Source organism: Pollicipes pollicipes, unplaced genomic scaffold (assembly GCF_011947565.3).
Source record: "Pollicipes pollicipes isolate AB1234 unplaced genomic scaffold, Ppol_2.1 Scaffold_4881;HRSCAF=5763_pilon_pilon_pilon, whole genome shotgun sequence".
Lineage (NCBI taxonomy): Eukaryota > Metazoa > Arthropoda > Thecostraca > Pollicipedomorpha > Pollicipedidae > Pollicipes > Pollicipes pollicipes.
The window spans coordinates 56,785,928-56,812,966 of record NW_023596576.1 but is presented as its reverse complement, the minus strand read 5'-3'; the positions used below and the strand labels follow the sequence as shown (position 1 = coordinate 56,812,966).

Genomic DNA, 27,039 nt, shown 5'->3' with positions numbered 1-27,039 from the left:
GGCCTCGTGGCTGTGCAGGGGCAGCAGAGTGCCCTGGATTTAACCTGACAATGTCGCCGCCCAGTGGATGAATGGGCTGTATCTGTTTATATGCTTTAGGCCTTTGCGTCCGGTTACCCTTGATAATACGGAAGCCCCCCCCCCCCCCCCCCGCTTCCGTCCACGCTATGGTAGATGACAGCATCACTAGTATGCTATGGCGGCATCACTAATGATAACGTTACGTACTTGAAGCTGTGAGAGGCCTCTGCCAACCCTCGGCATTGATCTCTGTTTGCTTGCCTTAACCTGTATCCTGCTAGGCAAAAGTTTCCAGAAGTGGAATCAAGATAAGACGGACGCCAGATAGAAATACGTCGTGCCAATCAGAGCAGGGGCACCGAAACTGCCCACACATCAGTCAATGCATATTTTCGCTTTGTTCTGATTGTTCTGACATTGAGCGGATCAGTATATCGTGTTTTTATTCTTTGTGGAAAATTGCTTGCCCCCACGTTCTGAAAGTTCAGATGATTGCAAAGTCATAGCAAAACACATCACATAACTTAGTAATTAATATGTCATGTGTTTTGCAATACTAACACTTAGCAATGATTGAGGATCATTTCTTATTATTTCCTCCAAACTCCCATTGGCAACTCATTCAGAACAAATTCCTCTGATGTTTTTGGACTCATGGAGGTACGCACAACTGATCGCGGCACAGCTGAATCGGCCAGCCAAGTAGTTTGGGCACAGATCTGGGCTATTCTGGTCTGGTGTTAACAATTTTAACAAGCTCTGGGTGTTATTCACCGATACAATCTACGACCTTAAATAAACTGAGTGAAAGTCGTTTAAAATCACAGCAGCGTAAAGCGGAGGTCACACATTTTCACCTGGACCATCCATTGACGATCGTCGCTTTTGGCATACGGCAGCTCGGCAAATAATGCTTGTTGGTCGAAGCTTTGCACTTGCGGTGTTGCGCCAATAAGCCAACACTCGCTGGCATATTGCACACTGCAAGATACTCTAGAAAGGACGTAGCACAATACCACTCACCTCCCCCTCCCCACCACCATCCCAGGAAAGAATCGTCAGTGAGCCGAGGGCGCGTCCGCCCCGCTGCTTCTGCAGGCTGGGTGCGGACCAGCCCCTCTCCGTGCAGTTCGGGGTGACCGCTGGCGACGACAGTGCCCGGCGGCGTGGCGCCGCTGGACGGGCCGATCGAGCGCGACGCGCCGGCGCCGCCGCCGCCGCACCAATAATTGTTTTCTGATGTCCCGCGCGCCACCCGGCCGCCTATCTCCACATCGTCCGCCCGTTTTTCATTAATCGCTACCGGACCGCGGCGGGAACGGCCGACAAATTCGCTTCTTGCGTGATACGGATCGTCGTCGCGCGGCACGGCCCGGCCGCTCGCCGGGTTCGTGACCATTAGTGTCGTGCGGCCGAGATCTGGGGTCGTGCGCGGCGCCGGCGCCGGCGCCGGCTCCGGCTGCGGCTCCGCCGCCGGCTCCGGCTCCGGCTCCGGCTGCCGGCTCCGCCGCCGGCGCCGGCGCCGGCGGCGGCTGACCCGCGGCCGGGGCTGACCGCCGCGGCGCGTGCTGTGCGGACACGTGGTGGCGCGATGGCGACGAGGGCGTTATGATGGTGATGATGGGGGTTTTGATTGCGATTGGGGCACAGTGGACGTCAACCGACCGCCTCATTTTATGGCTGGATAATTTTCTCTGCGACGGAAGTGCAATCTCTTTGTTTCGCGAATGGATAGCCCATACCAGACGTTCTGCAGAAAGCTAATTCTAAAGACGACAGAGCAAAGGATCATACGGTGAATGGAGCAAATATTTCATGATGACATTTTTCAACGCGCCAATATTTGCACCGTTCAGTGACCGAGTGGCCAATAGTGCCCCAAAACCCAACATCGCGATTCTCACGCACTCGCTGGAGATAGGAGGCTGTCATGGCTGCTGATGTAGTTTCTACGCAGATGCATCCATCCGAAGATCGTTTTGGTGCGCGGTTGGCCAGGAACGGTCGCAATTAGTGCCCATTCTGTTCTCACTCACCTAACCTGCCAGCGAGGTGCTGTCAGCCGGAGTGGGGAGTGAGACAATATGTTCGGGAGGGCGAGGGGGAGTGATGGCACGAAACCAGATGTCCGCTCCGCCCCCGCTACCTGACTCCCCGGCCTTACAAGCACGCCCGCGCGCGGCAACCGGTAACAATGCGCCGGCGCCGCTCCGCGAATGCCGCGCCATCCACCGCACGGCGACAAACCCGGCCCGGCGACTTTGAAGTGCCACGCGCTACCCAGTGAATTACCGCGGATAGGAGCCTCGCCCCGCTTCCGCAGGCGTAAATCTTAGTTATCGGTCTGTGCCCGTCGCGGCGGCTTCGTTAGCGGCGCCCCGATTCTGCGGATTCCCTGCCTGTCAGCGGACTTGGAGCGCCCGGTCGATGATTTGCGACTGTTTGGCGCGGCCGCGCCGGCTGCCAAAACAACTCCATGGGTCACTTCCAAGCGCGCCTCGCTCGAGCCAAATTTGATAAAAAGCCAACGAGTGTCGGCCTGAGGTGGTCTAAAAATGTCACGGATGATATCATGTTGATATCTTATCAGCTCTGCTAATGGGTGTCACGACAACGCTTCCACCGCGTATCACCAGCAATAGCTAACGTTGGCCATAAGTCCGCCTGACAGAAGGCAATGCGTCCGCTTGACAGAAGGCAGTGCGTCTGCTTGACAGAAGACCATGCGTCTGCTTGACAGAAGACCATGCGTCGGTTTAGCAGAACCACCTAAACTGCTGCGGCTGCACTGTGATATAAAAAACACCGAGTTGTCCCTCATTATCACATGAAGACACCAAAGGCTCCACTTTATGGTAGGATAGGAATGACAATGTCATGTTTAACGTAGTCATTTCCGGCTTTTTCTCAAGGCACGCATGGAGTATTCGGTCTTTCAGACATTATTCGAGTTAGGAGCAAGTCGTTTTAAAAGGACGGTTGCGGACGAAAACGAATACTTCGAACAACATGGCCAGTCGTTCGTCACGCCCCTCATTCATTTTAAAAACAAAAAAAGTATAATAAAGATGATAAGAAATTATTAATAAAAAATGTTAACTACGGCAGCAGCCATCAACATTAAGTACGAAGACAATCCCCTGGTGTGTTCATGTGGTTTTCTTAAAATGGTTTGCTTACATCCGTGCGATGGCGATGCTCCAATAAAAAACTGTACTTAAACTAGTACTCATCAAAATCAGCCAAGGTGAATAAAGATTGCTACCTAGGACGCATGGAAGTTCCTTAAGCTCCCCTTGCCCAAGTGTGTTGGACGTGACATATTTTGATGCTTATTTGAGCCTGATACTGAAATTGTTTTAGGCTTAAGACGGAAACATGGTGCGTTTTGAGTGTTAAGCACGGTAAACAAAGCTGCGTATGGCAGCACATGGCATGGTAGGAAATGTTACGATTAAGTGCTCAGTAGCGTGCGCTGGGTCGTAGAACTGGCAGATATTTGCCATCGCTCTCTCGTAACGTAAACAGAATGGGTCGGGAAGTTTATGCATCCGTCTTCAGAGCTCGTGCCAAGAGAGCTTTGGACTGGATTTCATCCGATGGGGATGTGTTGTTGGACGTGTTCCAACGTATCAGACTCAGGTTGCCCCTGCCAAGGTTGTCATCCCTTAACCTGCTCCGAACTTATGGAAAAGAAAACTGCTAGAAGCTGAGAACGCGAAGCTGAGAACTGAGGCCTGCCTTGGACGGACGTAGTCTTTTGCTTTAAGTTCTGCCAGAATCATGGTAACCACTTTTAAGAGACATTATATGATGACATGGAACGTGAGAATAAAGTAGTGAAGCTTGAAGCAAGTCTTTGCAGGAAGAGTTCACCGAACCGATCAAAGTCAACCGATTACAACCCTATCACTGACGAGTACACTACTCATGACTTCAGTGCCAACACTGCATGACGTGAAGTCTCGTATCAACATGCTTAGTTTGAGAGAAATTCTAGCTCGCCTTTCTGCCAGTGATATTCGGGCCTGAGGAGGCAAAGGGAACAAGCCTCTTTCTTACGGGTCACGGAGGACAAATAGAGTACTTTACGATAGTCAACTTAACACCAATTACTTTTTACCTTCTCACGTTCTTACCGTTAACTCGAGTTGCAGGCATAAATTTAGTAGACAGGTCTGAGTCCAATGGGCTTAAGCTGGTAAAAATCGTTAGAGTTTCTTTCAAATGTGGTTCGGCTTATTATTTATGCTGAACAGCCAGACTTTTGGTAACTATGGGCAAAGCTTGATTTGAAATCGGGTGCGTGGTGTTTCATTGATTCCGTAAGTAGGCAGCTTAGAGGGAACATTCCTTTCTAAGTAGGGATCCCGATGGTGACGCTGTCTACTCCACATGGCCTTGCCTGTTGAAGAGGAACGCGCCTTGTTATGTGCTTACTCGGATTCGTCTGCCGTGCGTCGTGTAAATAATTAGCTCACGAAAAACACGGCACAGTTTGTCCTTACCGGCGTGAAAGTTATGTTGGCTTTTTCAACGTCATTTTTCAGACGGGCGGTAATTTTTTGAGATCCAGGCCTGAGTGTTCCTAGTTTGATGATGTGCAGTGTGGTCATTGTATCTCATCAGATAATTTGGGGAGTGGAGGAAAACCTGTGCGTGGAAGTGCAGGTCAAAAATGATCCGTCACCGCTTAATGTCTTACCGAAGGTGGAATGATCACGATGTCCGGTGGAAGCTAGTGACTCAATCCAGTGGAGGGCTTCTTTGCCGCAACCAGAGCCTCCTGATGTGGGGTGGAGATTGGCCGTCCTGCCCGCGTTGCAGTACACCACTGGACGTTTGGTGCATTGCTTGCACATGCTCAGAGCTTACCAACGAATGAATTTTTCATTTCGGTCGAAATGCTCCATGTCTAAACTTTTTCTGACATGCTTGGCAACGACTCACTTTATGGCCGCGGGTCAACTGTCTAGACCCAGCCCGCGTCCGGGCGGCCGGTTGGATACCCTTTGCTCGGTTGGGTGTCATTTTGACCCTCTGAGATTTCAGGAACTAAAGGAGCTGGAGACACCACATTTACAGGGTATATCGACATGTACCTGAACTTACTTAGGTCAAAGTTTGATCTTTGCAGGTCATAATCTTCCGTTAAAATAAGGTCAAACAAGCCCAATCTCCGGGTTGGGCCGCAAAGTGCGCCCAGAACCTAGATAGCTGTTCCAAGCAAAACTTCTCATGATCATTTAAGGTCAGTGACATTGTTTCACTTTATGAGGGTGATGGTGACCCACATGATACAAGACTGATTCGAGTTCTGCATTTGAATGAGCGATAAAATTACGCTAGGCAGCATGCTCCTAAAAACAAAATTGACCTGAGTCCTTTTAGGTCAGTGACCTATTCTGATCTTTGAAAAGTCCATGAAAGATGCATAATGCGGTTCCTGTTATTAGCAAATTTAAATGAGCGCCAGAAACTACTTTTATGTAGCCAAACCCTGGAGTAATAATACAGACCGGTTTTGACCTTAGTCTGACCTCCAAAACGGACTTGAGATCAATGGAATTTGTTCATTCAATTGTTGTGTTACCTGAGAATATATCAGAGATGTATGGCTTCGTCCAACACTCCGTTGTTGCATCAGAATGAACGATTCTCTAGGAATCGACTTCGTAGAACTCATGGCCTGACTGACCTGGCGTAGGTCAGCGTCCTTACAAGGTACATCTATTTTAATACGAAACGATTTGGTATTTAAATGTCTACAGCTATGCCAAATTTGGCGTGGCTGCGCCGCGCCGTTCGGAAACCATTCTGGAAAAACCTTCGGGTGATCGATTTGAACCCCGCCCGAGCGCGTGCTAGCTGACAAGAGATTTTCAGCCATCCACGCGCCGCGTTAGTCACCCTACAGTTATGAGCGCAACATGGTCACCGCAGTCAGCACAGCCTAAAACTCCAACTATCATCAGCATCCGGAACAGGGGCCTTCGGGAACGGGTCATGTGATAAAGGGACCACCTGATCTATAACAAGGGCCTCTGATTTATGGAGGGTGTCTCCTAATCCAGAACGGGGGCCTTCTGATCCACAAAGGTGACACCGTTAGCCGGCACCCTCCGTAACACAAGACGTGGCCTCCTGGTTCCTCAATTCAGGCCCCAAATCAGGACCATCTAGCTCAGCTATGGAGCCTCTTCCATGTGAATTTGTAAAGCATGTGTGAGACCACAGAACTCAGCTTAGGCAAAAGGAGCCTTTCAAAATGGTTCAGCAAACACATGTTGTTGCTCCCTGCCTGCCGACGGGGGGCAAACAAGTCTCGCGGTAGGGCGGGGCGCAGAGCCACCCTGGTTTGCTTCCGAACGAGTCCCGCGCGCTTGACTTCTTCGGGATTCCACATGGTGCCCATTTTGTCACTAAATCATATTTTGCATTTAGGCATTTGACCTCTGGCTTGTTTCCCTGCATCTCTCTTTACTCTTCGCAGTTTTTTTTATCATTTTGGGTATTTGCCATTGACTTCATCTTGCTGGATTATTGCCGTTTGACTTTTATCCCTCTGTACTGTTCGCCGCCTTTTTCACATTTGACTCATTGTCCGGTTACCCCCACAACAGTGCTATCAATTGCACACACTCGCACTCTCCCCGCGCGATCATGGCAGGCCCCTCACAGTTCATTGAAGGATGGGGCCCGCCAGCATCGCTGTTGCTACCTATCTGTCCCGCCTGTCCGATTTGGCTTCCTGCAACTTCCGCCCCTCCCCCCTGTTCATGGTCAACGTTCAAGCTATAGAAATGCCGCTCTGACACTGAAGAAGATTTAGCACGAATATGAGAAGAGCGCGCCTTCTAGAGAGAGTTCCACTTGGACTACAGCCACGGCAGAAGCGCTGGGGTCGGTGTAACGCTGCACAGAATGACCGTTTCGGAGGGGATGGTTACCAAAATTACATTACGCATGGTTTTGTTTCATGACAGTAGTGATTGTGCTCTTTGATCGCACATTTCATAATTTGATATATATATATATATATATATATATATATATATATTAATACATATGTATGTACATTTAACGAGTGTGCAGATAACGGTAGAGACTTTCCAGGGGTTAATGACGTGGAAAGGCTTTAGTCGGCTTACCCAATCTTGCGTGTCGGGAGCTGCACTGCCGATTCTTTAGTTTCCCTTTCCGCTCCATTTTAGTCGGACAATTAACAGCGACACGAGTCGGATTCAATTATGTGAAAAATGCACTTAAAGGCCCACTAACCCTCGATAAACAGCACATATCTGTAACACTGATACGAGCCGCAAACTACATAATCATGGTGTATTTCAAAAACCACATTTATGACGTTCAAAGTCCGCAGTGTTTGCAAGCATTACGCCTTTTGTTTGGCGAGGACAGCGGACGATAAAAAACAAAGCCAAACTCATTACACTGTGGACAGACAGGGGCGTGGGTGGGCGACATTTCTTCGCAGGACCCTTTTGTCTCACCAGATCAGGTTGTGGTGCAACGAACGCAATATGACTGCGGCTTGGAGGAAATATAAGTTTGGGAGCTACTGGAGGAAAAAAAGAGGGCAGCCCGTCGCCGCCCTTCCCAAAAGGAGCCTGAGTGGTCAAAAAAGCAGGGGTGCGACCCCACTTCCGTCAGCGCGCGGACATCAGCACAGAGCGTCACTTCACAAAGCACGTGAACCTAGCCTTCAATAAATAATACAAACATGCACATACACACCATCCTTGATCACAACAGGTGATGGCACATACAAAGAATGCAAGGACAACTACAGCGGTATCATCAGTAGTATCACAGCGTTCTGGTAACCGACCCCGCCCCAGCCAGTCACCACCTCCGACTCGGCCGCGCACCCCCCGTGCTCGCGCCAGCTACTTGGCCGCCAGCGAGGCGAGCAGGCTGCGCTTCTCCTTCTGCTGAAGGTAAGTCTTGCGGCTCATGCCGGAGCGGAACTCCAGGATGTACTCGAGCTTGCGCACGATGTCCTTGGCCGTGCCCAGGTCCGCCTCCAGGTCGTGGTGCCTGTAGCCGCCGTCAGATGGCAGCAGGTACGTGAGCCGTACTATGGCCCGCCCTGTGGCCGTCGCGTACTGTTACCAATGCGCGGCGCAGCTTTGCCGACATATCACTTTTTCGTGGAGCACCAGAGACAACGCCGGTCCTACGGCTAGAGCTCAGTTAGAGTCATGGGCGGTTCTAAAGGGGCCAATGAGACCCCGCCCGCCCCCCCCCCCCCCCCGCCCGAAGTGTCGGAGGCCACCAACATTTGCTCTATTCTTTCCAGATTGTGCAACTATGACCAAACTTCAGCTCCCGTAACACGCATCGTGGCCCCTTCCCAACTCCCACGCTTGATTTGCTCCTGACTGCGACGGCGTTGGACGGCGCTGTCATCAGCTGGGAAACGAACTCAAGGCGTCTCATGTGGACGCCGCTCACTCCCCCTCCCCCTGGGCTATATCGCCAGCAGCCACAGACGTTCCAAAGGCGTACAGGACGGCCGTACGCGGCTGGCGCGACACGCATGTGACGCGGCCTGGACGGCCGATGCTGGCGGTGAGCCGGACGCGGACGTCCCAGCCGACCTGAGGCCCCACCCGGGGCCACGGGCTACCGGGGCGGCAGACCACCACTGACTGGGCCGTCACCGCCCCGGGACAGCGCGGCCACGGCGGCTACCGGGGCGGCAGACAGCCCACTGACCGGGCCGTCACCGCCTGAGGACGGCACGACCACGGCAGCAGCCGGAGAGGCAGACCACCGCTGACCGGGCCGTCACGCCAACAACGGCTTTCGGTACGCGTCGGGTCCCGTTAATATCCCAACACACGGCCTGGGGCGCGACAGGAGTATCAAGTACCTGTGCAATCGAACATTCTCGGGACAAACAGCCGGTCTCTTACCCACATAAATGCGACTCTCCACGACCCCGATAAAATTGGATGTTTACAACGCTGTGAAGGGTGTGCTCCCGAGCCGCCTATCCCTCTCGCTCCCCTCTCCACTTACCTCCGTACTTGACTTCCCACAGTCGGCACTCCATGATGCTGTCGATCTGGTAAGTGACCGCCCGCGGCTTGCTCAGGAACTTGGACACGTTCAGGGTTGACCTGACCTGGACGGGGTCAATCTCCACCCGGTCACCCGAAATACCTGTAACATGCACCGGGCACAGGTCACCAGCACGGGCCGACCCCAGCTCACGACCCGTGTAACCAAGCAACGATGGAACCACGCAATACGCTTTCGTTGCCGTTTCTGCCGAGACATACTGCCGATGGTAAACGCGGAGGGCTTTATAGCCCTAGTCATACGGAGTATTGTAGGCAGAGCTAGGATGTAACTGCGCACAGCGTGGGGAGTACAAATCTAGACCCAACAATCACTTTACTTTACCTTCAGCTTTTCAGCTAGCTGGACAGCGAGACCCTTAGAGGCTACAGTCCTACGAAGACCAGTTGGGCCCACGTTTAAGGTGTACCGAAGGCTCGTCAACCTCCCTGCAGAGGACGACAGTCGCAGCCATCGGAGGACTGAGCCATCGGTTAGTGGTGATCACCCCCCAACTCACGCGAAGCCCGCACCTGGCCCAACTATCTACCCTGCGGTGCTGAGTACCTGGCGCACGACATGGGCCTGCCCAGCTTCGCATTGCAATCACCGAACTGTCCTTCCTTCCAGCTGACCTATGCACTATCGCAATCATCCCGCCCAGTTACCGAGCTGTATTGGCGCCTTGATGACCAGGTTGGAGAGCATGTTGACCTTGAACGACTGGTACACGGTGGCCTCCATGGCCGACATCTGGCCGCTGAAGTTGGGCTCCTCCACCACGGCTGCGTCCTTGTGCTTCCTGCCAGGCGCTGAGGAGGGAGAGATAGAGGTCACACGGACTGATACGCTCGTCCCCACCACGACGGTCACACGGACTGACACGCCCGTCCCGTCACGACAGTCTCACGGACTGACACGCCCGTCCCGTCACGACAGTCTCACGGGCTGACACACTCGTCCCGTCACGACAGTCTCACGGGCTGACACACTCGTCCCGTCACGACGGTCTCACGGACTGACACACTCGTCCCGTCACGACAGTCTCACGGGCTGACACACTCGTCCCGTCACGACTGACACGCTTGTCCCGTCACGACAGTCTCACGGACTGACAACCTCTTCTCACAACAACAGTCAGACACGGAACGACATGCCTCGTCACAACCGCAAAATAGAGCTTTAATGTCCAACCCGGCGACATCTGGGTTAGACCACCTTAACAATGGTATAACCTGTTACATCCTATCAGACCCTGAGGAAAAAACCAGAGAGGACAAACACGAGTAATACAGCAGGTAGCACGGTCTTGCCGAAATCCCATCACTTTCCCACAGCGAAGCCCCGGCGCTTTCTGCAGCAGCGCCGTAGCGTGGACAGACCATCGGAGGCGACCCGCCAGAACCGTCATGAGGGATGACACTTGACCCACCTCTGCTTGGATTGCCTGCCAAATGATCCAGGAGCAAGCTGGCTCACAGGGATAAAAGATCGGAATCCGGAGGCGTGAATGATGGATGGATTGAGGACCTGGTGAAAAATATCCACATTATTCGTGGAGACGTTGCGAAGACAGAAAAAAACGTGTCATTTTAACCCGTTCACTACCCTGAACACCTGATAATATTTCCGGTCATTAAATGGGCGACTATATACACACACACATCAAATGGAAATAATGCACCAATGCATTGCCAAAGGCTGCTGCGAACATGCGGAGGGCGTCGATTAGTGCCCAGCGATCTGGTGCGGCTGGCACCTGTTTTGACGAGGTTGAAGTGCTGACAGGCGAGCTGAGAGAGCCGAGTGTCCGCGCTGAGCGGGGAGGCGGCCGTGCTGACGTCCGCCCTCTCCAGCGCCAGCTCCACGCCTGCCGACGCCCGCCCGGTCACACAGCGACACCGCGAGACGGATGGGAGACGGAGCTGCCGCTGCTGAGAGACTAAGGCAGGGCAGCTGATCCATACTCACCACATAGTCGTAGATGATATGGATAGCCATCACTCAGACATCACAACTACGTGCGAGGGGCCACGGACGGGCCAAGCACCACGCGTCACAAACCCAGCTGACCACGGGCCGGCCTCCGACGCCAGGCGGCGGGCTCAGCGGCCGGCCGGCGGCCGCTCACGCCCCGTTCGCACCTGTCTCGCGGGCCACGTCCGGCCGTTGCGCCAACACGGCGTTCAGCATCTCCGCCACCGTGGCGTTCCGCTTCTTCAGCGAGAGCGTCACCTGGTCCTTCCCGTCCGGTCCGTCCAGGCTCCTGCGCGACACACAGCGGCGGGCTGGAGGTGCGGCGCGGTTTGGAAGCCGGTGCGGTGCATCAGCCTGGATGCGTGGTAACGGCCTGGGATCGACAAGCAGAAGCAGCGGGGGCATGCTCTTCTCCTCACAGCACGCCATGCAGCGACCTACTGACGGCGGGCGTGATCCCACTGTCTCAACGGTTTGTCCTCTCGATCATCAGCTCCCCCCCCCCCCCCCGCGACCTACTGACGGCGGGCGTGATCCCACTGTCTCAACGGTTTGTCCTCTCGATCATCAGCTCCCCCCCCCCCCCGCGACCTACTGACGGCGAGCGCGATCCCATTGTCTCAACGGTTTGTCCTCTCGATTATCAGCTCACCTCCTCGCTCCAGCGCAATCAGGCCACCCTAGGCCCAGGTCGATCGCCTGTTCCCTCCCCTCCCCAGGCGTCACATCCTGGCGATGACTGACGCCACTGCCGGCGGGCTCGGCTGGTCCTCCTTCCCCCCCCCCCCCCTCCCCCTAGTGCTGGCCCCGCCACGCTTAGCGGCAGCACACGAGCGCGAGACGGCCAGAGTGAGGCCGCAGCAGGGGTCCGGGCTCACGGCGCTGCTGCGCCGACCACTCACACGGTCACCTCCGTCTGCTCCGTCTCCACCAGCGCCAGCACGTTGAAGCCGAACTTGGCCACCGTCTCGCGGTCGTCCAGCGGCGGGAAGTCCCAGTCGACCTCGCCGTCGTCCTCGGCTATGTGCAAGCTGTACATCTCCGGGGATCCCCTGCAGGGCGAGTGAGGCGCGTGATGTGGCGTTCACGTGGCCGACGCGGCGGCGGGAAACGCTCATGGCAAATACCCGCCCGACTCCGACTGCAGGCAGCAATCGCAGTGTGCTCGCACTCTGACGGACGGTGGTCCGTTTCTGGGGCCATATTGTCGTCCTACACGGGCTGGCGGGGAGGGGGTCCAGCCCTGTGCAGACCAGAAAGACGGCTGCTAAGGACTAACAATGGCCTGCTCCTCCGGTCACCCTGTCATCACACAGACTTCAGGTGGGACGACTGTCAGCTCTGAAGCCATCAGACGGATGACTTTCAGTTCTACACAGACCAGAATGTTGGCCCTACACCGGCCTCGGCAGCTTTGCATTGGCTAGTGGGACGGCTGTGTGCTAACCCAATCGACAGTATTATACTAAACTAGAGGATGCCTCTACACTGACGAGTGGCAGCCTTCGCCTGCCTGAAGGGCATATTTACACTGGCTCGGGGTACGACCCTGTATTGACCCATGGAATACTCATGCCCTTATCGGTGTGCAACTACCCCCCCCCCCCCCCCCCGTTGTCAGCTCTTTGCTGGCAGATGACCCTGCACCAATCTGAGCAGCATCCCTCCGTCCCGTACTGCCCCTAGCGACCCACTTATAGTGGCGTGGGCGGTGGTTCTGTACTGGCGCGGGCGGTGGTTCTGTACTGGCGCCGGCGGCGGTTCTGTACTGGCGCGCGCGGTGGTTCTGTACTGGCGCGCGCGGTGGTTCTGTACTGGCGCGGGCGGTGGTTCTGTACTGGCGCGCGGCGACTCTGTACTGGCGCGCGGCGGTGGTTCTGTACTGGCGCGCGGCGGTGGTTCTGTACTGGCGCGCGCGGTGGTTCTGTACTGGCGCGCGCGGTGGTTCTGTACTGGCGCGCGCGGTGGTTCTGTACTGGCGCGGGCGGTGGTTCTGTACTGGCGCGCGGCGACTCTGTACTGGCGCGCGGCGGTGGTTCTGTACTGGCGCGCGCGGTGGTTCTGTACTGGCGCGGGCGGTGGTTCTGTACTGGCGCGCGGCGGCTCTGTACTGGCGCGCGGCGGTGGTTCTGTACTGGCGCGCGCGGTGGTTCTGTACCGGCGTGGGCGGTGGTTCTGTACTGGCGCGCGGTGACTCTGTACTGGCGCGGGCGGTGGTTCTGTACTGGTGCGGGCGGTGGTTCTGTACTGGCGTGGGTGGTGGTTCTGTACTGGCGCGGGCGGTGGTTCTGTACTGGCGCGGGCGGTGGTTCTGTACTGGCGCGAGCGGTGGTTCTGTACTGGCGCAGGCGGTGGTTTTGTACTGGCGCGCGCGGCGGCTCTGTACTGGCGCGGGCGGTGGTTCTGTACTGGCGCGAACGATAGTTCTGTACTGGCGCGCGCGCCAGTCCTACGCTCACCTGAGCGGCGGCTCGCGATCCTCGTTGGTGTACTGCCAGCAGATGAGGCCGATGACGTCGGAGACGCGGGCGCTAGCCACCACCGTCACGGACATGGGGAATGCCAGCTCCTCAGCGGGCGCCATCGTCAGGAAGATGTTGATGCGCCGGGTCGGCACGCCCGCGTGAGCCTGACACAACGAGCTCCGGTCAGAGGGTCCGTGTGAGCTTGACACAGCGAGTTCCAGTCAGACGGTCCGTGTGAGCCTGATACAGTGAGCTCCGTTCAAAGGGTCTGTGTGAGCGTGACACAACGCGTTCCGGTCAGACGGTCAGTGTGAGCATGACACAGCGAGCTCCGGTCAGACGGTCCGTGTGAGCATGACACAGCGAGCTCCGGTCAGAGGGTCTGTGTAAGCCTGACACAGCGAGTTCCGGTCAGAGGGTCTGTGTGAGCTTGACACAGAGAGCTCCGGTCAGACGGTCCGTGTGAGCTTGACACAGCGAGTTCCAGTCAGACGGTACGTGCGAGCCTGATACAGCGAGCTCCGTTCAGAGGGTCTGTGTGAGCCTGACACAGCGAGTTCCGGTCAGAGGGTCTGTGTGAGCCTGACACAGCGAGCTCCGGTCAGACGGTCCGTGTGAGCATGACACAGCGAGTTCCGGTCAGAGGGTCTGTGTGAGCTTGACACAGTGAGCTCCGGTCAGACGGTCCGTGTGAGCTTGACGCAGCGAGCTCCGGTCAGAGGGTCCGTGTGAGCATGACACAGCGAGCTCCGGTCAGAGGGTCCGTGTGAGCTTGCCACAACGAGCTCCGGTCAGGGGGTCCGTGTGAGCCTGATACAGCGAGCTCCGGTCAGAGGGTCTGTGTGAGCCTGACACAACGCGTTCCGAGCAGACGGTCCGCGTGAGCCTGAGACAACGCGTTCCGGTCAGAGGGTCCGTGTGAGCCTGACACAGCGAGCTCCGGTCAGACGGGCCCACATCAGTCTGACTTGGCGAGTTCCCGTCAGAGGGTCTGCGTCAGCCTGATACGGCCATCTCCGGTCAGACAGGCCCGTGGGCGACCGATAGCCCGTGTCAGCGGCACAGCAGGAGACGAGATCGTGCCCGAGAGCAGCGAGAGGCGGGCTAAGGCAGACCCAATCTGTATGGTTAGCACATCTTAATACGCTCCACGATGCTCCATGGGTCAACGAAGACGCATGGCGTGAATCCCGGCCGTGGAGGCATCCGTAGAGTAACTGGAGGGAAACGTATTCCGCGATTCCGAACAGGACAGAGTAGCGCCTCTTGTGGCAACGCGGCCGTGTCGTATGGTACCGTAGTGTTCGCATGAAATCCAGCGAACCAGATTGTAATCGTACCCACCGAAAGTCGTGCGCTAGCTGGGCCTCCACTTCTACAGCACCGTAGTCAACAGCATTCCCGACAGACGTGATCGCGTCTTACCCTGCCGTCAAACTTGGAGTATTCCGTGTAGGGGTTGTCGCTCAAGTCCAGCATGTTGAGATGCTCTGTCAGCAGCGACGGCTTTGGACCCGCGTGGCGGACGATCGGCTTCTTTTCAAACAAAAAGTTCCGGTCCGCGTCTGGAATTGATGAAATGGTTGGCAAAACTCAACACTTTTCTCTGTGCTCCATTTGATCTCCTTGGACTTCAGAAGAACAAAAAGAAGCAAAACATGTTGAGGACGGTTGTCGAAATCGACAGCAGTTGTCTAAACCACACCAGTCCCAGTTTCCACACGCCGGCAGTGAAACTGACCGGGCAGCGGATCCGGGTTGGGCTGCCAGATGACGTTTTTAACGCGGGCCGCGTTCTTTCTCTCTTTCTTGAGCTTGTCCAGACGCTGGGAGGTGTTGGAGCGGCGCCGGTGGCCGCCGATGTCCATGTCCATGACGATCTCAGGCGAGTGCGGTTCGAAGTAGGTGTCCCGCTCGGCCGCGTCACCGGCGGCCAGCGACTCGGCCGACTCGACCGTCATGACGAGCTCGCACACACCTGGACCATAGAGCACTGTCAGAATCTCACACTAGCACATGGCTGGATCACATGCTCACAAACACATAAGCATGCACCTGTATAGGGGATGGAATAAGCCACTGAAGTCAAATTCCAGCCAACTGACCCAGGCAATGGTTCACAGCTGCTGGAGCTGCTGGCCATACCTACTGATCCAGATCACTACCACTTTTGATCTGTGGTACAGCTGTGTTTCATAATCTTATGGAAAACCTTCTAGCCTCCTCATTTATACATTTAATATATACCAAGACTGATCAAATGCATGTATGACATAATAACTACACAAATAAACATAAGGAGAATAAAATAAGCCATATAAGTACCACCAACAACATAAATACCTGTATCATCAGAGGTGATGAAAGAATTCACAATATGTGATTGCAGCCATTCAGCATCATCAAAAAAGGCCATGTTGACTTTTCTCCAAGAGTTCCTGCTGGCAAAATATTTATTTATAAGGGGCTAAATATATTTTTCACACACATGAGCATGCTGAAAGAACCTATAAACTGTAATGGTAGACAACCCCAACTGCTGTGAGTCAATGACTTGGAGTTAAAACTGGTGAGATTAATGAAGAATGGTTCTTTGTGACCTCAACAACCCACTACATGGGAGACTTCTATATACTTTGCTGATATCTGTCTATGCCCCCCCCCCCCCCCCTTCACATTTATCCTAGATGATGATAGTTTGACTTCCAGCTGCCATAAAAGATCAGCATAGACTTTCAATGACACACATGCACTATAACTTTCAGAACAACATTCTATAGATCTACCCTAATTCCCACACACTAAGTCTTGCAAAGGCCTTATGTAACACCCACACTCTCGCCTTCTCATAGCATTGTTGGCTGCAAGGTAAAGGACAGCCAGAACTTAACCAGCCCATATCAGAAACTGTAGCTAACAAGTTTGTAGACATCTCAAGGCACAATTAAATGTCATGGCATTGTCAGCTCTGCTCCAGCACATTTTAACCCATTTCCAACTGATAAAAAACATATGAGTGAACAGGTAAAGGCAAACAGGAATGTAAAACCACTTGCCCACTACCTGCCAAGTGTTGGCTGGGGCATCAGAGGACCTGCTGAGGTACATGCATGGGATATAAATATGGCAAAAAAACAAAAATATGAAATATGAACGAGCTAGTCAAATATGAAAGGTGCGAACGGCCACAGAGCACAGCGCGCAAAACCCGGATTGTTGTCAAAATAAGGACCTGTCTCCCCTTTCCATTGCAAACACCTGCACACATTCCTCCATGAGCATTATATGCAGGCGTTGTTTAGATGATTGTTACATCTTCCCATCTATTTGATAACCTCTGCGCCTGACGCCGCAGTATTTCACCTTTCGGCCAAAACCCGGCTACAACACCATAGTTTTTTCAGCATACAAAATTGTTTACTTTATGGAAAAAGTGTCAGTGAATGTGGCGTGACTGCGTATCGAGGTCTAAGAGGATCAAAAGACCAGCTGATGATGACGTCATCCATAACAGTAAAAAAAAAACAACGTGGCTGTTGGGGTGTTTATTTGTAACATAGTCGCTGAAGGCTTTCTTCACAACAAATCTCAAAATGTCTGCATTAGTCCTAGCTAATTAGGATTCATCAGAAATGCTGCAAGCACAAACATTAATCACTGCTACTTAATGCCAAGGCGTGTCGCATGCTGAAACCATCACAGACCGTCGAGATTGATTACGTCACGTCAGCATGGTTTGGGACATTGTGGGATGGTCGACGGAACAAAACGGATTTCCTTATGGGAGAATGACGCTATACTGGCATTGCCAGCCAGCCCTACCAAAGCGCTACCGAATGCAGATAGTCACATTCATCGCGGATGATTGCATCGTTCGAGCACAAGTGTTGGAGCACGAAGGATTTCACATGATACATGGAATTTTGCGAATCGTTGAATGCCGCCGGCTAACCAACATGTAGTGATATGCTGTCTGAGAATCGACCGAATGAGATAGATTCCCAAATCACGGGCGTGCGTTATACTGGCAGATGGCATCCCGTAGCAACGCTATCGAATGCACACGGTCGCACCATTCGCACGAAGTTTTTTAGTAGTTTTTAGTAGTTTTTCGGGCCACCGTATTCTGGCCTTCGGGATACCGGCAGGCCGGCCGCAGATAATCTGCGCCGTCAAGGTGTGATTTGAACAAAAATGTAATGTCGGCTGATGAGCAATTTACAATCTCGGTCGAAAATGCTACCAATTCGAGTTTGTCTGCACATGGCGGCACCCTCTACGCAATAATCAAAGGGAATGTTCCACGTTTAAAGATTTTGAGGCAAGAGTCGAGCGATCGAGTATGTTCATCTCTAACTATTGGAAAACTTGGCGCCGGCATGCAACACAGAATTAGTATCAAGTAAAAATGCTTATCAATGCATCATCGTTTGATCGTATCATGAAACGTACATATGACGCTTGAGGGGTGCCAAACTGACAGCGCAAAATTATCACCCTACCGGACAGGAGTTGACTCACAGCTCTTCAACTTCTCGAATGGTGTCGGACTAAATAGTGCTGCGCTCCGTGATCTTATGGTGTTAACTTACATTCACATGATCGGTTATGGAGCCTGTCTTAAGCTATTCGACTACAAGTGTTATATTCATAATTACTGGTACCAACGTCCACCTTCCCGTGTCGCACAAAACGTGATTGTGTTCCAATTTTCCACTGAGCACATTCCAGCGGGCGTCTAGTCAAAAATATAGAGGACACTAGCCCTGAAGAAGGGAAGGGTTGTGAACTACATCAAATGATATTCAAGTCGTCTTTCTTAGTTCTAAACCTCATACGGATGTGAAACACTCTTTTCAAGTTATTTGACATTCAGCGCCGTATATGCGCAAATCACTGCTGCGGTCCAATCCCCAGCATTGATTTCTCGACGTCGTGTGGTCGACCGAATAAATTTGAAACCAATATCCGACGGGTGTGTTTTACTGGCAGCTGATAGCCCTGTACCAGCGCTAACCAATGCACACGTTTCACTCTTCGTGTGCGAATGAACACATTTTCTCGGTCTGTCGTGTTCTGGCCATCTCAATGTGGCAGGCCGTCCGCTGTTAGTTCGACGCCAGGGGCAACGTGAACAAAAGAGGTCATCTCGGACAATGAGCAAATTTTGCTGCCGGCTGATATTACTCTCACAATGTTGTCTTATGCGCATGGTTGCACTCTCCGTGAACGAGTTAAATCATTTTAATTTGGACATGATGTTTGCAAGTCGCCGCTGCGCCATCCCGCCAGCGTTCAACGATATGCTGTGAGGGGTCGACGGAATGCCACAGATTACATACGCGGAGACGTATGTCTTGCTGGCAGATGATGAACATATACCTGCGTTATAGAATGCATACAGACGCACTTTTCCGCGAGATCATAACTATGTTTTCGGTTCGTCGCACTTTGACAATGACGCTACGAACAGGCCAGACGTAGTTAGTTATGAGCCATCCAGGGATAATTTGAACAAAAAAGGTCATTTCAGCCCGTGAGCTATTTACATTCTCGACTGAAAATGCTCCCACAATGGCATCTTGTGCGCGTTGCTGCACACTGCGCGCTCTAGTAGGAGTACTTCAAATTGGACGCCGTTTGTTTGCAAATGGACGTTGCGACCTGTCCGTCATCATCAAGTGATATGCTTTGGGGGTCACCCGAATAAAATCGGAACTAAAATACAGCCAGTGTGTTGTACTAACAGCTGATAGCCTTTTCCCATTGCTATCGAATGCACACAGTTGCACTCCTGAGGTGCGATTGTAACTGTTTTTATCTGGCCACCATATTCTGGCCATCACGCTCTTGGCGAGCCTGCCCAAATTAGCATGGCGCCGACATCTGAACTGAACAAAAAGGGGTAACGTTGAACAACTAGAAATGAATTAGGTGCAGTCATAGGCATACGGAAAACACTTATAAATGCACCTTAAGAGTAGGACTCTGTGCATCCAAAAGCACTGGTATCGTGCTATGATCTGCGTATACCGCAAACTCCTTGGATTTTGGTTTCGGTTTTATTCGCTCGACTGCGCAACACAACATTCCTGCCGATGCTGGCAGGACGGTCGCAACTTGCAAAGCTACAGTGCCCGACATAAAATGTTTTACTTTTGAACGGTATGTGCAACCATGTGCACACGACGGCATTATGGGAGCACTATAGGCCGGCGATGTAAATCGCTCATCGGGAAACATGGGCTATTTTGTCACATCAACCTTGCTGCCGCATTGCAAACTGAGGCCAGAATAGCACTTAAGTGATGGTCAGAATATGGCGGGCCGGGGAAAAAACTACAATCGCACCCGAAGAGTACGACCGTGGCATTCGACAGCGCTAAAGCTAGCGCATAGGGCTAGGGCACATGAGTCATCGCACGCAAATGTCATCGTGGGAGCACTATCGGCCGTCACCGCAAATCGCTCATCGGCCGACATGACCTTTTTATTTCAGGTAAAACACTGACAACGCATTACAGGCTGCGGCCGGGTTGCCCGGCACCCCACATGGCCCAACACGGCGGGCCGGAAACATATCCATAACTGCGCGCGGATGGTGGGATCGTATTTTTGCGATAAAGCTTGTGCAGGGCTATCATTTCCCGGTGCTACCCACGTCTTTGGTGGGGGAATCTATTAGATCCTTTCCAACTATGTCACCACATCATTCTATGCTGGTGGGTCGCCTTCACGGTCGATTTAAAAAGATACGATGTCCAACCTTAAACACCTCCACACAACCGCTAAGTGTGCAACCATGTGCGCACGATGACCTTGTGGGACCACTGCCGGCCAAAATACTAGTTATCCATTGTCCAACATGACATGTTCACACCACCCCTTGACCTCTGATTACTAACTGCGGCAGGCCTGCCCGTGGCATGATGCCACAAATACGGCGAACGGGAAAAAATAGTATAACAAGCTCTTCGCGTCACACTTCGCGTGTATTATCTCAGCCTCCGCGGTCCTGTCTCTCTCGTCTCGCACCCTGTCCTCCACTGACCATCGGCCAGGGTCACACCAAGCGTCCGTGATGTCCTCCGAAGTTAAGTATCTCTTCCTCCCTTCGACACATGACGGCGTCGCTACCGACACAGCGACGATGACCAGGATCAGTTGGCCGCTCCCCGGCTAACCCTGGTCGTCCCGTCAGACCTCCCTCGGAATCTTGCATTCCTCCGTCATGTCGTGCAGCTGCTCCAGCCCCTTTCCCCCGCACCACTCCCACCACACCGACCACATCCTTCCCTTCTCATAGCTCACAACAAAGTCCTTCTCAGCAGCCGGCTCTGCCGGCACGGCCACCGCCGCCGCTACCCATGACACCCCAGCCATCTCAACACCAAATCTCACGTGGCCTTTCGAGCTCACCGTAACGCCACGCAGGGCTCTGACACCGTTCATTCCGAGAATGAAATCAAACCCAAGTGGTCAACATGCCACCACCAACACGTCTGGAGGCACCACTTTGCCGAACCATAGTCGCACGCTCGTCACACCTGTTTCCCCACACCAGTACCGCTCTCTGCTCACCGTCGTAACGCTCACCGAGCGTCGATTCCAGTTCCGACACACCGACGTGTGTGCTACACACTGACTGCACCCCGTATCGAGCAGTACCCCACAGTCCGTGCCGCCCACAAAAAGCCGCACGACTGGCAGCGCGCCACTCACTGACGAACGGGACAGGAAACCGGCGCCGAGCCCTCCTCCCCAGCGCCGTTTTCCGGGCAGGCAGAGGCGAAGTGTCCCACCCAGTTGCAGTTGTAGCACCTCACGAAGCTGCGGCCACCGCGGAGCCCCACTCGGCCACGCTGCCCGCAACCCGGCTTGCAGTCGCGGACTGCAGTCGGTGGCCGGGCTGCCCGCGCGAGTAGCACTTCACAGTGGCCGCTGCCGCTGCCGCTGCCGTCCACACTGCTTCTCCGGCGGCGGCAGTCACGGCGTTTGCCTCCTATTCGGCGAGCACCGATCAAGCGCGGCTGATCAGCTGGCTAAGTATCAAGGCTTCTATGCGCGTTCCTGCTTGGGGCGCGCGGCGGGCCGACTCCGGCGCTTTTACCACGAACGCGCAAGCTAAGCTGTCGTCTGGTATACCCCCGAGCAGACCGGCGAGCCGGCGCAGCTCTGAGACGAAGAAGTTTACTGCCTCGCCATGATGTAGCTTTCTCCAATCGAAATGCTCATATGCCTCGCACCGGCCCGCTGCAAAGGCCGATGTTAGGGCCTGTTGGGTGTTTTTAAGCTTCCCTTGTTGCTCTCCTCGAGCTGCTAATGTACGGCGGATGCGCCACCACTCAGCCTGAGCGGGGCGACCACGTGCAGTCCACTGATTCCCCGCAGCTCACACACGAGCTCAACTTTTACTAGCCACTTACTCACCGCCTGTGACACGCCGTAAAACATCGGGATTAGCTGGAGGTCAGCCGCAGCGTCCGTCGTGTGAGCTAGCGGCCCAGCACCGCCTTAGGACGCACTATCACAGTGGTCTTCAAAAGCCGAAATAGCTTGTGCGAATCTCTTCGCGTCACACTTCGCGTGTATTGTCTCAGCCTCTGCGGTCCCAGCTCTCTCGTCTCGCAACCTGTCCTCCACTGGCCGTGGGCCAGGATCATCCTGGCGCCTGTGTTGTCCTCCGTAGTTAATTATCCCTCCCTCCCCTCGCCACATGGCGGCGTCGCTGCCAGCGCGGCGACGATGGCCAGGGTTACAGCCCCGTCCGCCCGTCCCAATAGCTGACCGCCGTGCCAAAGATAGGGCACATCGCGCTTCGCTTGACTACGGCCACAACGAGCACCTCCAGAACTCTCGCACAAATCGTTATAATTGCATGTGAATGGGGCGACTGTGTGCATTCTAAAGCACTGGTGTATGATTGTCATCTGCCAGAAAACCGCGCATCTCCCATAAGGTACTACATTTTGGTCGTCTGACCGCCCACACCATATCACTCACTGCTGTCATGCCGGCCGCTGCGACGTTTGACATAAATACCATGTCAAACAAACAGTTTACACCCGTGCGCGGAGTGTACAACCATGCAAATGTGACAGAATCGTGCAAGCACATCGGTCAGCAATGTTAAATGGCTATCGACCGATCTGCTTTGTTACGTTCAAATCACCCACTGACGCCGCGTTGTTAACTGTGGCCGGTATAGCCGTAGAGTTATGATCATAATACGGCGGCAAGGGGAAACAAATGTCCGCACCCTAAGAGTGCAATTTTGTGCATTCATTACCAGTGATCAAGGGCTGTCAATTGCCAGGACAGCTCAGTTATACGAATTTTGTTTCGATTTTATACGGTAGCTCCCTAAAAACGTAAAGCACAGTACTACAGAGGAAAACCGGACGCAACGTCAAATTACCATGATGCCACGTGCAATTAACGATAAATTTATTAGTGCACGGAGTGTGCAACGATGTCCACACATTGCCAATGCGGTAGCACCATCGGCTGGAGATGCGAAAAGCTCATCTGCCGAAACGAATTTTTTTGGTTCAAATCAACCCTTGACAGCGCATAGCCAAAAGCAGCCGGCCCTCCGTAGCGGGATGGCAACAATACTTCGAATCGGGTCAAATACTTTCTTCACGCACGCATAGTGTAACTTCGTGCATTCCATAGCGCACGTAAAGGGCTAGTAAAACACACATCTCTGATAAGAGAATATCTTTCAAACGGTCTACCCATAGGCGAATTACAAAGATGCCATGCGTGATTTAATACACCGTTGTGCGCAGATGGTTCGACTGTACGCACACAGTGCCAAGTTGCGAGCAGCACACGCCGACAACGTAGATCGTTTATCATCTGACTTGATCTTTTTTTATTCACGCCACTACCTGCCAGCGCTACTTACTTCTTAAAAGGCAACTTCCTGACGTAGCCGAACAGGTGATCCGTGTGCTTGCAATAACACTGGTATCGAGCTATCAGTTGCCAATACAGCATGCTTATTGGATTCTGGCTGAAAAAAACAAAAGCATCCGATTAGAAATTCAACCGAGCAACCATTGGTAAATTAGTTACTGGATCATGTCGACGAAAATATCAGGGACTGTCCCAAATAAATGTTTTTCCGATCGTCTACAGCTTTCCCCCTGAGCGAAATAGGCAGCTTTTGTTTGCGCGTTTGTGTGCGAGCTGTCATGTCCTCAAGTCGTCAAGTCCTTGTCAAGCCAAGATAGGCAGTTTTTCTGTGCACTGCCGACTTGGGATTGAAGAGGCCTTCATATTTAAGACAGGGTGTTTCGCCCATGCATGATTTTGCAATTTTCGGGAATCTGCTGACCCCTAAAAAATGTCGTACACTTGCGCTGCCAATTACCGGGTGGATGAGGTTTAACTTCCACTACATTTCTTAAAGTTGCATGTGACTCTTGTCATCATATCCAAAGTTTGTTTTACCTCGACATCTTTAAACGTGGAATAACTTCAGTGACGTCAAACAACCGTTCAGCCTATGAGTTCTAATGATTTGGAGCTGGTATGCAGGCCAAGCGGGAACGGGTGGCGAAGCGCTCAGGTCTTTTACATCTCCCTAGGTCTTGTTGTTAATTAAAAATACAAGATGAATAAGAGTGAATAGTTTTGATATTTTAAAGATGAAAATAATATTTTCTACGATTCAACAGCACACAAAAATTGATTAATTGTAAAAAGTTAGTCCTATCGAAATCCTTCACAGAAGGATATCCCGGCAAGAACGCGCACCGGCGGCGTGATAGTGCCGCCATATTTGTTTTCGGGCTTGAAAATTACTGAGAGGTGTTTTCCGGCCGAAATTTCTGTAAGTATGAAATGTAACCCCAACGAATGGGCGGTGAAGTAATCTTTGAATGAGTGCATAATGGTATCAATGAAAGTGTTTGAGTTAAAATTATCCCGACGCGAATCCAGGGGTCGGAACAGCCCACGTGGCTTCACTTTGTGCCGGCTTTTTCGTTTTGTCTGGTGGAGTCGTGCTACACTCGGGGTAGTGTTGACCTTTAAACGAACAAGGTGTGTATGATATAGCGATTTGAATGGGACGTGGAACGACGTCTCCGCTGCCCCGTTAAGCCCGAACGTGTGCGATGCATTTTGCTTCTTGCATTATGGGTTTCAGGATGCTCACATAAAATCATAGAGCTGTTTGATCATAGTGGTCTGCTCCTGTACTTTTCGGGAAAAAACGAGGTGGTGTAGTAAGATGAGATGAGCTTGGGAGAGGGCGGAGGAGCGCTGAATTTATGCCAAGTCTAAGAATCAGTGGGGTGGAGATATCAGCTGTCTGCTGAACATAACCAAATAGTTTTGATGCAGTGACAGTATAGTAAGGAATGCTGAGGTGACTGGAAAAATACATGTAGGCCATGGTTATGTTAAATATGTCATAATCATATTCACATAACTTTTAAGTAACACTAGTTAAGCTGTGCTAGGTTATACACATGCCCACCATTTCTGTAGTAAGAAAAGAAAGGAGTCTAAAAGGTAATGAATTGAACTGTGCTGTTTATGGCTATGGCTATGGGGTTTTAATTTTAAAATCTTGAAATACTTTTCATTCTGGAAAAGGTGGGTGAAAATAATGCTATGGGCACATGGAGAAGATTGGAGGAATGGCTAGAGCAAGTTGATTTTCTTTGAGGGGCTTCCAGGAGGGTAGAGGAAAGGATAGGCCTGTGTGCTGATCATATATCAGATGGCTGTTGTTTGGGGGTCACCTGGTTTTAAGCTGACAAAATGGCATGATGCAAGGTGTAGGGTGAAAATTAGTAGTCTGGGGAAATCAAATGCTCATTAACATTGATATATGTTATGTATCTTCTTTTATATTTTGGGGTTTTCAGGGTGAGTTAATTCTCCTTCAGTTATCAGTTTTATATATTACGCCACCAGTCATCTAGTTGAAGCTCCCCTGCAAGGTGCCCTCAGCAAATCACCTGTTTGGTTATGTCACCTCTCTGGGAACCATGTGGCCTTGCTGTGGGCTGGTCTCATGAACAATACTAGATTGATCTGTGATTGAATTTAACATGTTTTGACTTCTGTTTTACCTTCACATGTCTTTTTAGGTTGATAGTTCATATCCCTCAACTTGGGTTAACACATACTCTTGTAAGGGGTCAGTTTGCCCTACCCCCTAAAGGCTTTCCACAATGACCTCTAAGCTGTGTGGCATAGCAGTGCCAAACTTTGCATGGCTGCAGGCAGTTGAATAGCAGATCTTATGGTATGAAACAGATGTATATGGTAAGGTCACTGACCTGAGGCCAGTTAAAGTCAGGCCTTGGCTGTCACTGACAGCCATTTCTAGGCAGTCATTCAATCTGGTGGAAAACAGTGTTAAACAAAGCCAGATGTCTCTTAGAGAGCTATTAGGCAAAACAGACTGAATTTAGGATTACAACAAATTCCATTGATGTGGTCAGCTATGAATCTTGGACAAAGATCAAAACCAACCTGTGTTTTTACTACTTAGGCTGCTTAATCAGATAGTTTCTGATCCTGATCTTATCTTTTTTGATGACATTTTGTTTTTAAGAATATACTACCCAGCTTTGTCGTTACACCTGTTTGAATGGTAAAATAGCAGCAATCCTATTTTTTTTGGACAGCTTCACCTCTTAAAGATATAAAGATAACTGGCCTAAAATTAACATGATTCACCTCTTGTTCAGAACAGATATCCAGGTTCACAACCATTGAGTGACATCTTTCACTTGTGTGTAAGATATTGATTCCTGCCTAGGACATAGTCACTAAGAAAGGCAGTATGAGTTCCCTTGTTAGGGCTACCTTGTCATGCCCAGGTGCCTCATTTTAATTTTCATGCAAGTGTGAGGGGCAAGTGTGTGGGCTGTGGAGTTAATATGCCCTGCATTTTCCAGGACATAACATCATGGCAGAAGGAAATGGAGATGCCGCAGTCAAAGAAGAACCAACAACTTCCAATGAAAGATCTGAAGACTTTCAAAAATTAGTCGAGCTTGGCCTCAATGAAAAAGTTGCTGTGAAACTTGATGAGATCTACAAAACAGGTTTGTGATGGAAATAAATGCCTTTTTTGTTGTAGTGCACACTGTTAACTGAAGCTTAGGTATCACAGAGCTGAAGCTGGTGTGCTTGAATAGCCAGCTTATGTGTTCAAAATGTCATATTTCTATTGAGTTTTATCATGCCTGTCATTACAGTAACTGGGCAATCTTAGTCAAACCTGCATTGCTGGGTTTGGTGCATCATAGATCATCTTTGTACTGAGCCACAGGGAACATGTTAACTGCATTTTGTATGACATGCCTGGCTTTGATTGGTATGCCAGACATCCAGCATCCAGAAGATAAAAACATCAGCAGAGAAAGTAGTGAAGGTCAAACCACACAAGTATGCCACAATGTTCGCAAATGGTGTAGACACGTGCTTCCTGCTCCCACCATCTTCTGCCATGTCC

The 27,039-nt window shown here is 52.0% G+C and overlaps 2 protein-coding genes across 6 annotated transcripts in view; one reads left to right on the top strand and one right to left on the bottom strand.

The window, feature by feature from the left end:
- Nucleotides 1-7,839: 7,839 nt before the first annotated feature.
- LOC119101318 (target of rapamycin complex 2 subunit MAPKAP1-like) lies at nucleotides 7,840-17,001 on the bottom strand. 5 transcript variants are annotated; one of them, XM_037224607.1, is made up of 11 exons: nucleotides 16,914-17,001; nucleotides 15,894-15,991; nucleotides 15,292-15,528; nucleotides 14,976-15,115; nucleotides 13,545-13,714; nucleotides 11,988-12,137; nucleotides 11,253-11,374; nucleotides 10,868-10,978; nucleotides 9,777-9,920; nucleotides 9,067-9,210; nucleotides 7,840-8,131 (listed from the first exon to the last, which is right to left on the bottom strand). In XM_037224607.1, the coding sequence occupies exons 1-11, from the start codon at nucleotides 16,955-16,957 to the stop codon at nucleotides 7,929-7,931; spliced, it is 1,563 nt and encodes a 520-aa protein (XP_037080502.1). In that variant the 5' UTR covers nucleotides 16,958-17,001; the 3' UTR covers nucleotides 7,840-7,928. The 5 variants fall into 5 exon arrangements, with proteins under 5 accessions (XP_037080502.1, XP_037080503.1, XP_037080504.1 ...); XM_037224608.1 differs by lacking the exon at nucleotides 16,914-17,001 and adding an exon at nucleotides 16,809-16,892; XM_037224609.1 differs by lacking the exon at nucleotides 16,914-17,001 and adding an exon at nucleotides 16,809-16,880 and having other exon boundaries at nucleotides 15,894-15,988.
- A 7,297-nt stretch (nucleotides 17,002-24,298) lies between these two features.
- Nucleotides 24,299-27,039, top strand: part of LOC119100635 (heterogeneous nuclear ribonucleoprotein R-like) — a 46,144-nt gene continuing 43,403 nt past the window's right edge. The window contains 2 exon segments of the mRNA XM_037223712.1: nucleotides 24,299-24,393; nucleotides 26,480-26,629. Coding sequence (XP_037079607.1) covers nucleotides 26,491-26,629 — 139 coding nt within the window. The 5' untranslated portion in view covers nucleotides 24,299-24,393; nucleotides 26,480-26,490.

Coding starts and splice junctions, on each gene's coding strand:
- LOC119101318 (XM_037224607.1), bottom strand. CDS start 16,957: ATGCTGAAAAAACTATGGTGTTGTAGCCGGGTTTTGGCCGAAAG. Junction 15,992..16,913: donor AGCCGGGTTTTGGCCGAAAG/GTGAAATACTGC, acceptor ATATTTTGCCAG/CAGGAACTCTTGGAGAAAAG. Junction 8,132..9,066: donor GTGGGAAGTCAAGTACGGAG/GTAAGTGGAGAG, acceptor CGACGGCCACAG/GGCGGGCCATAGTACGGCTC.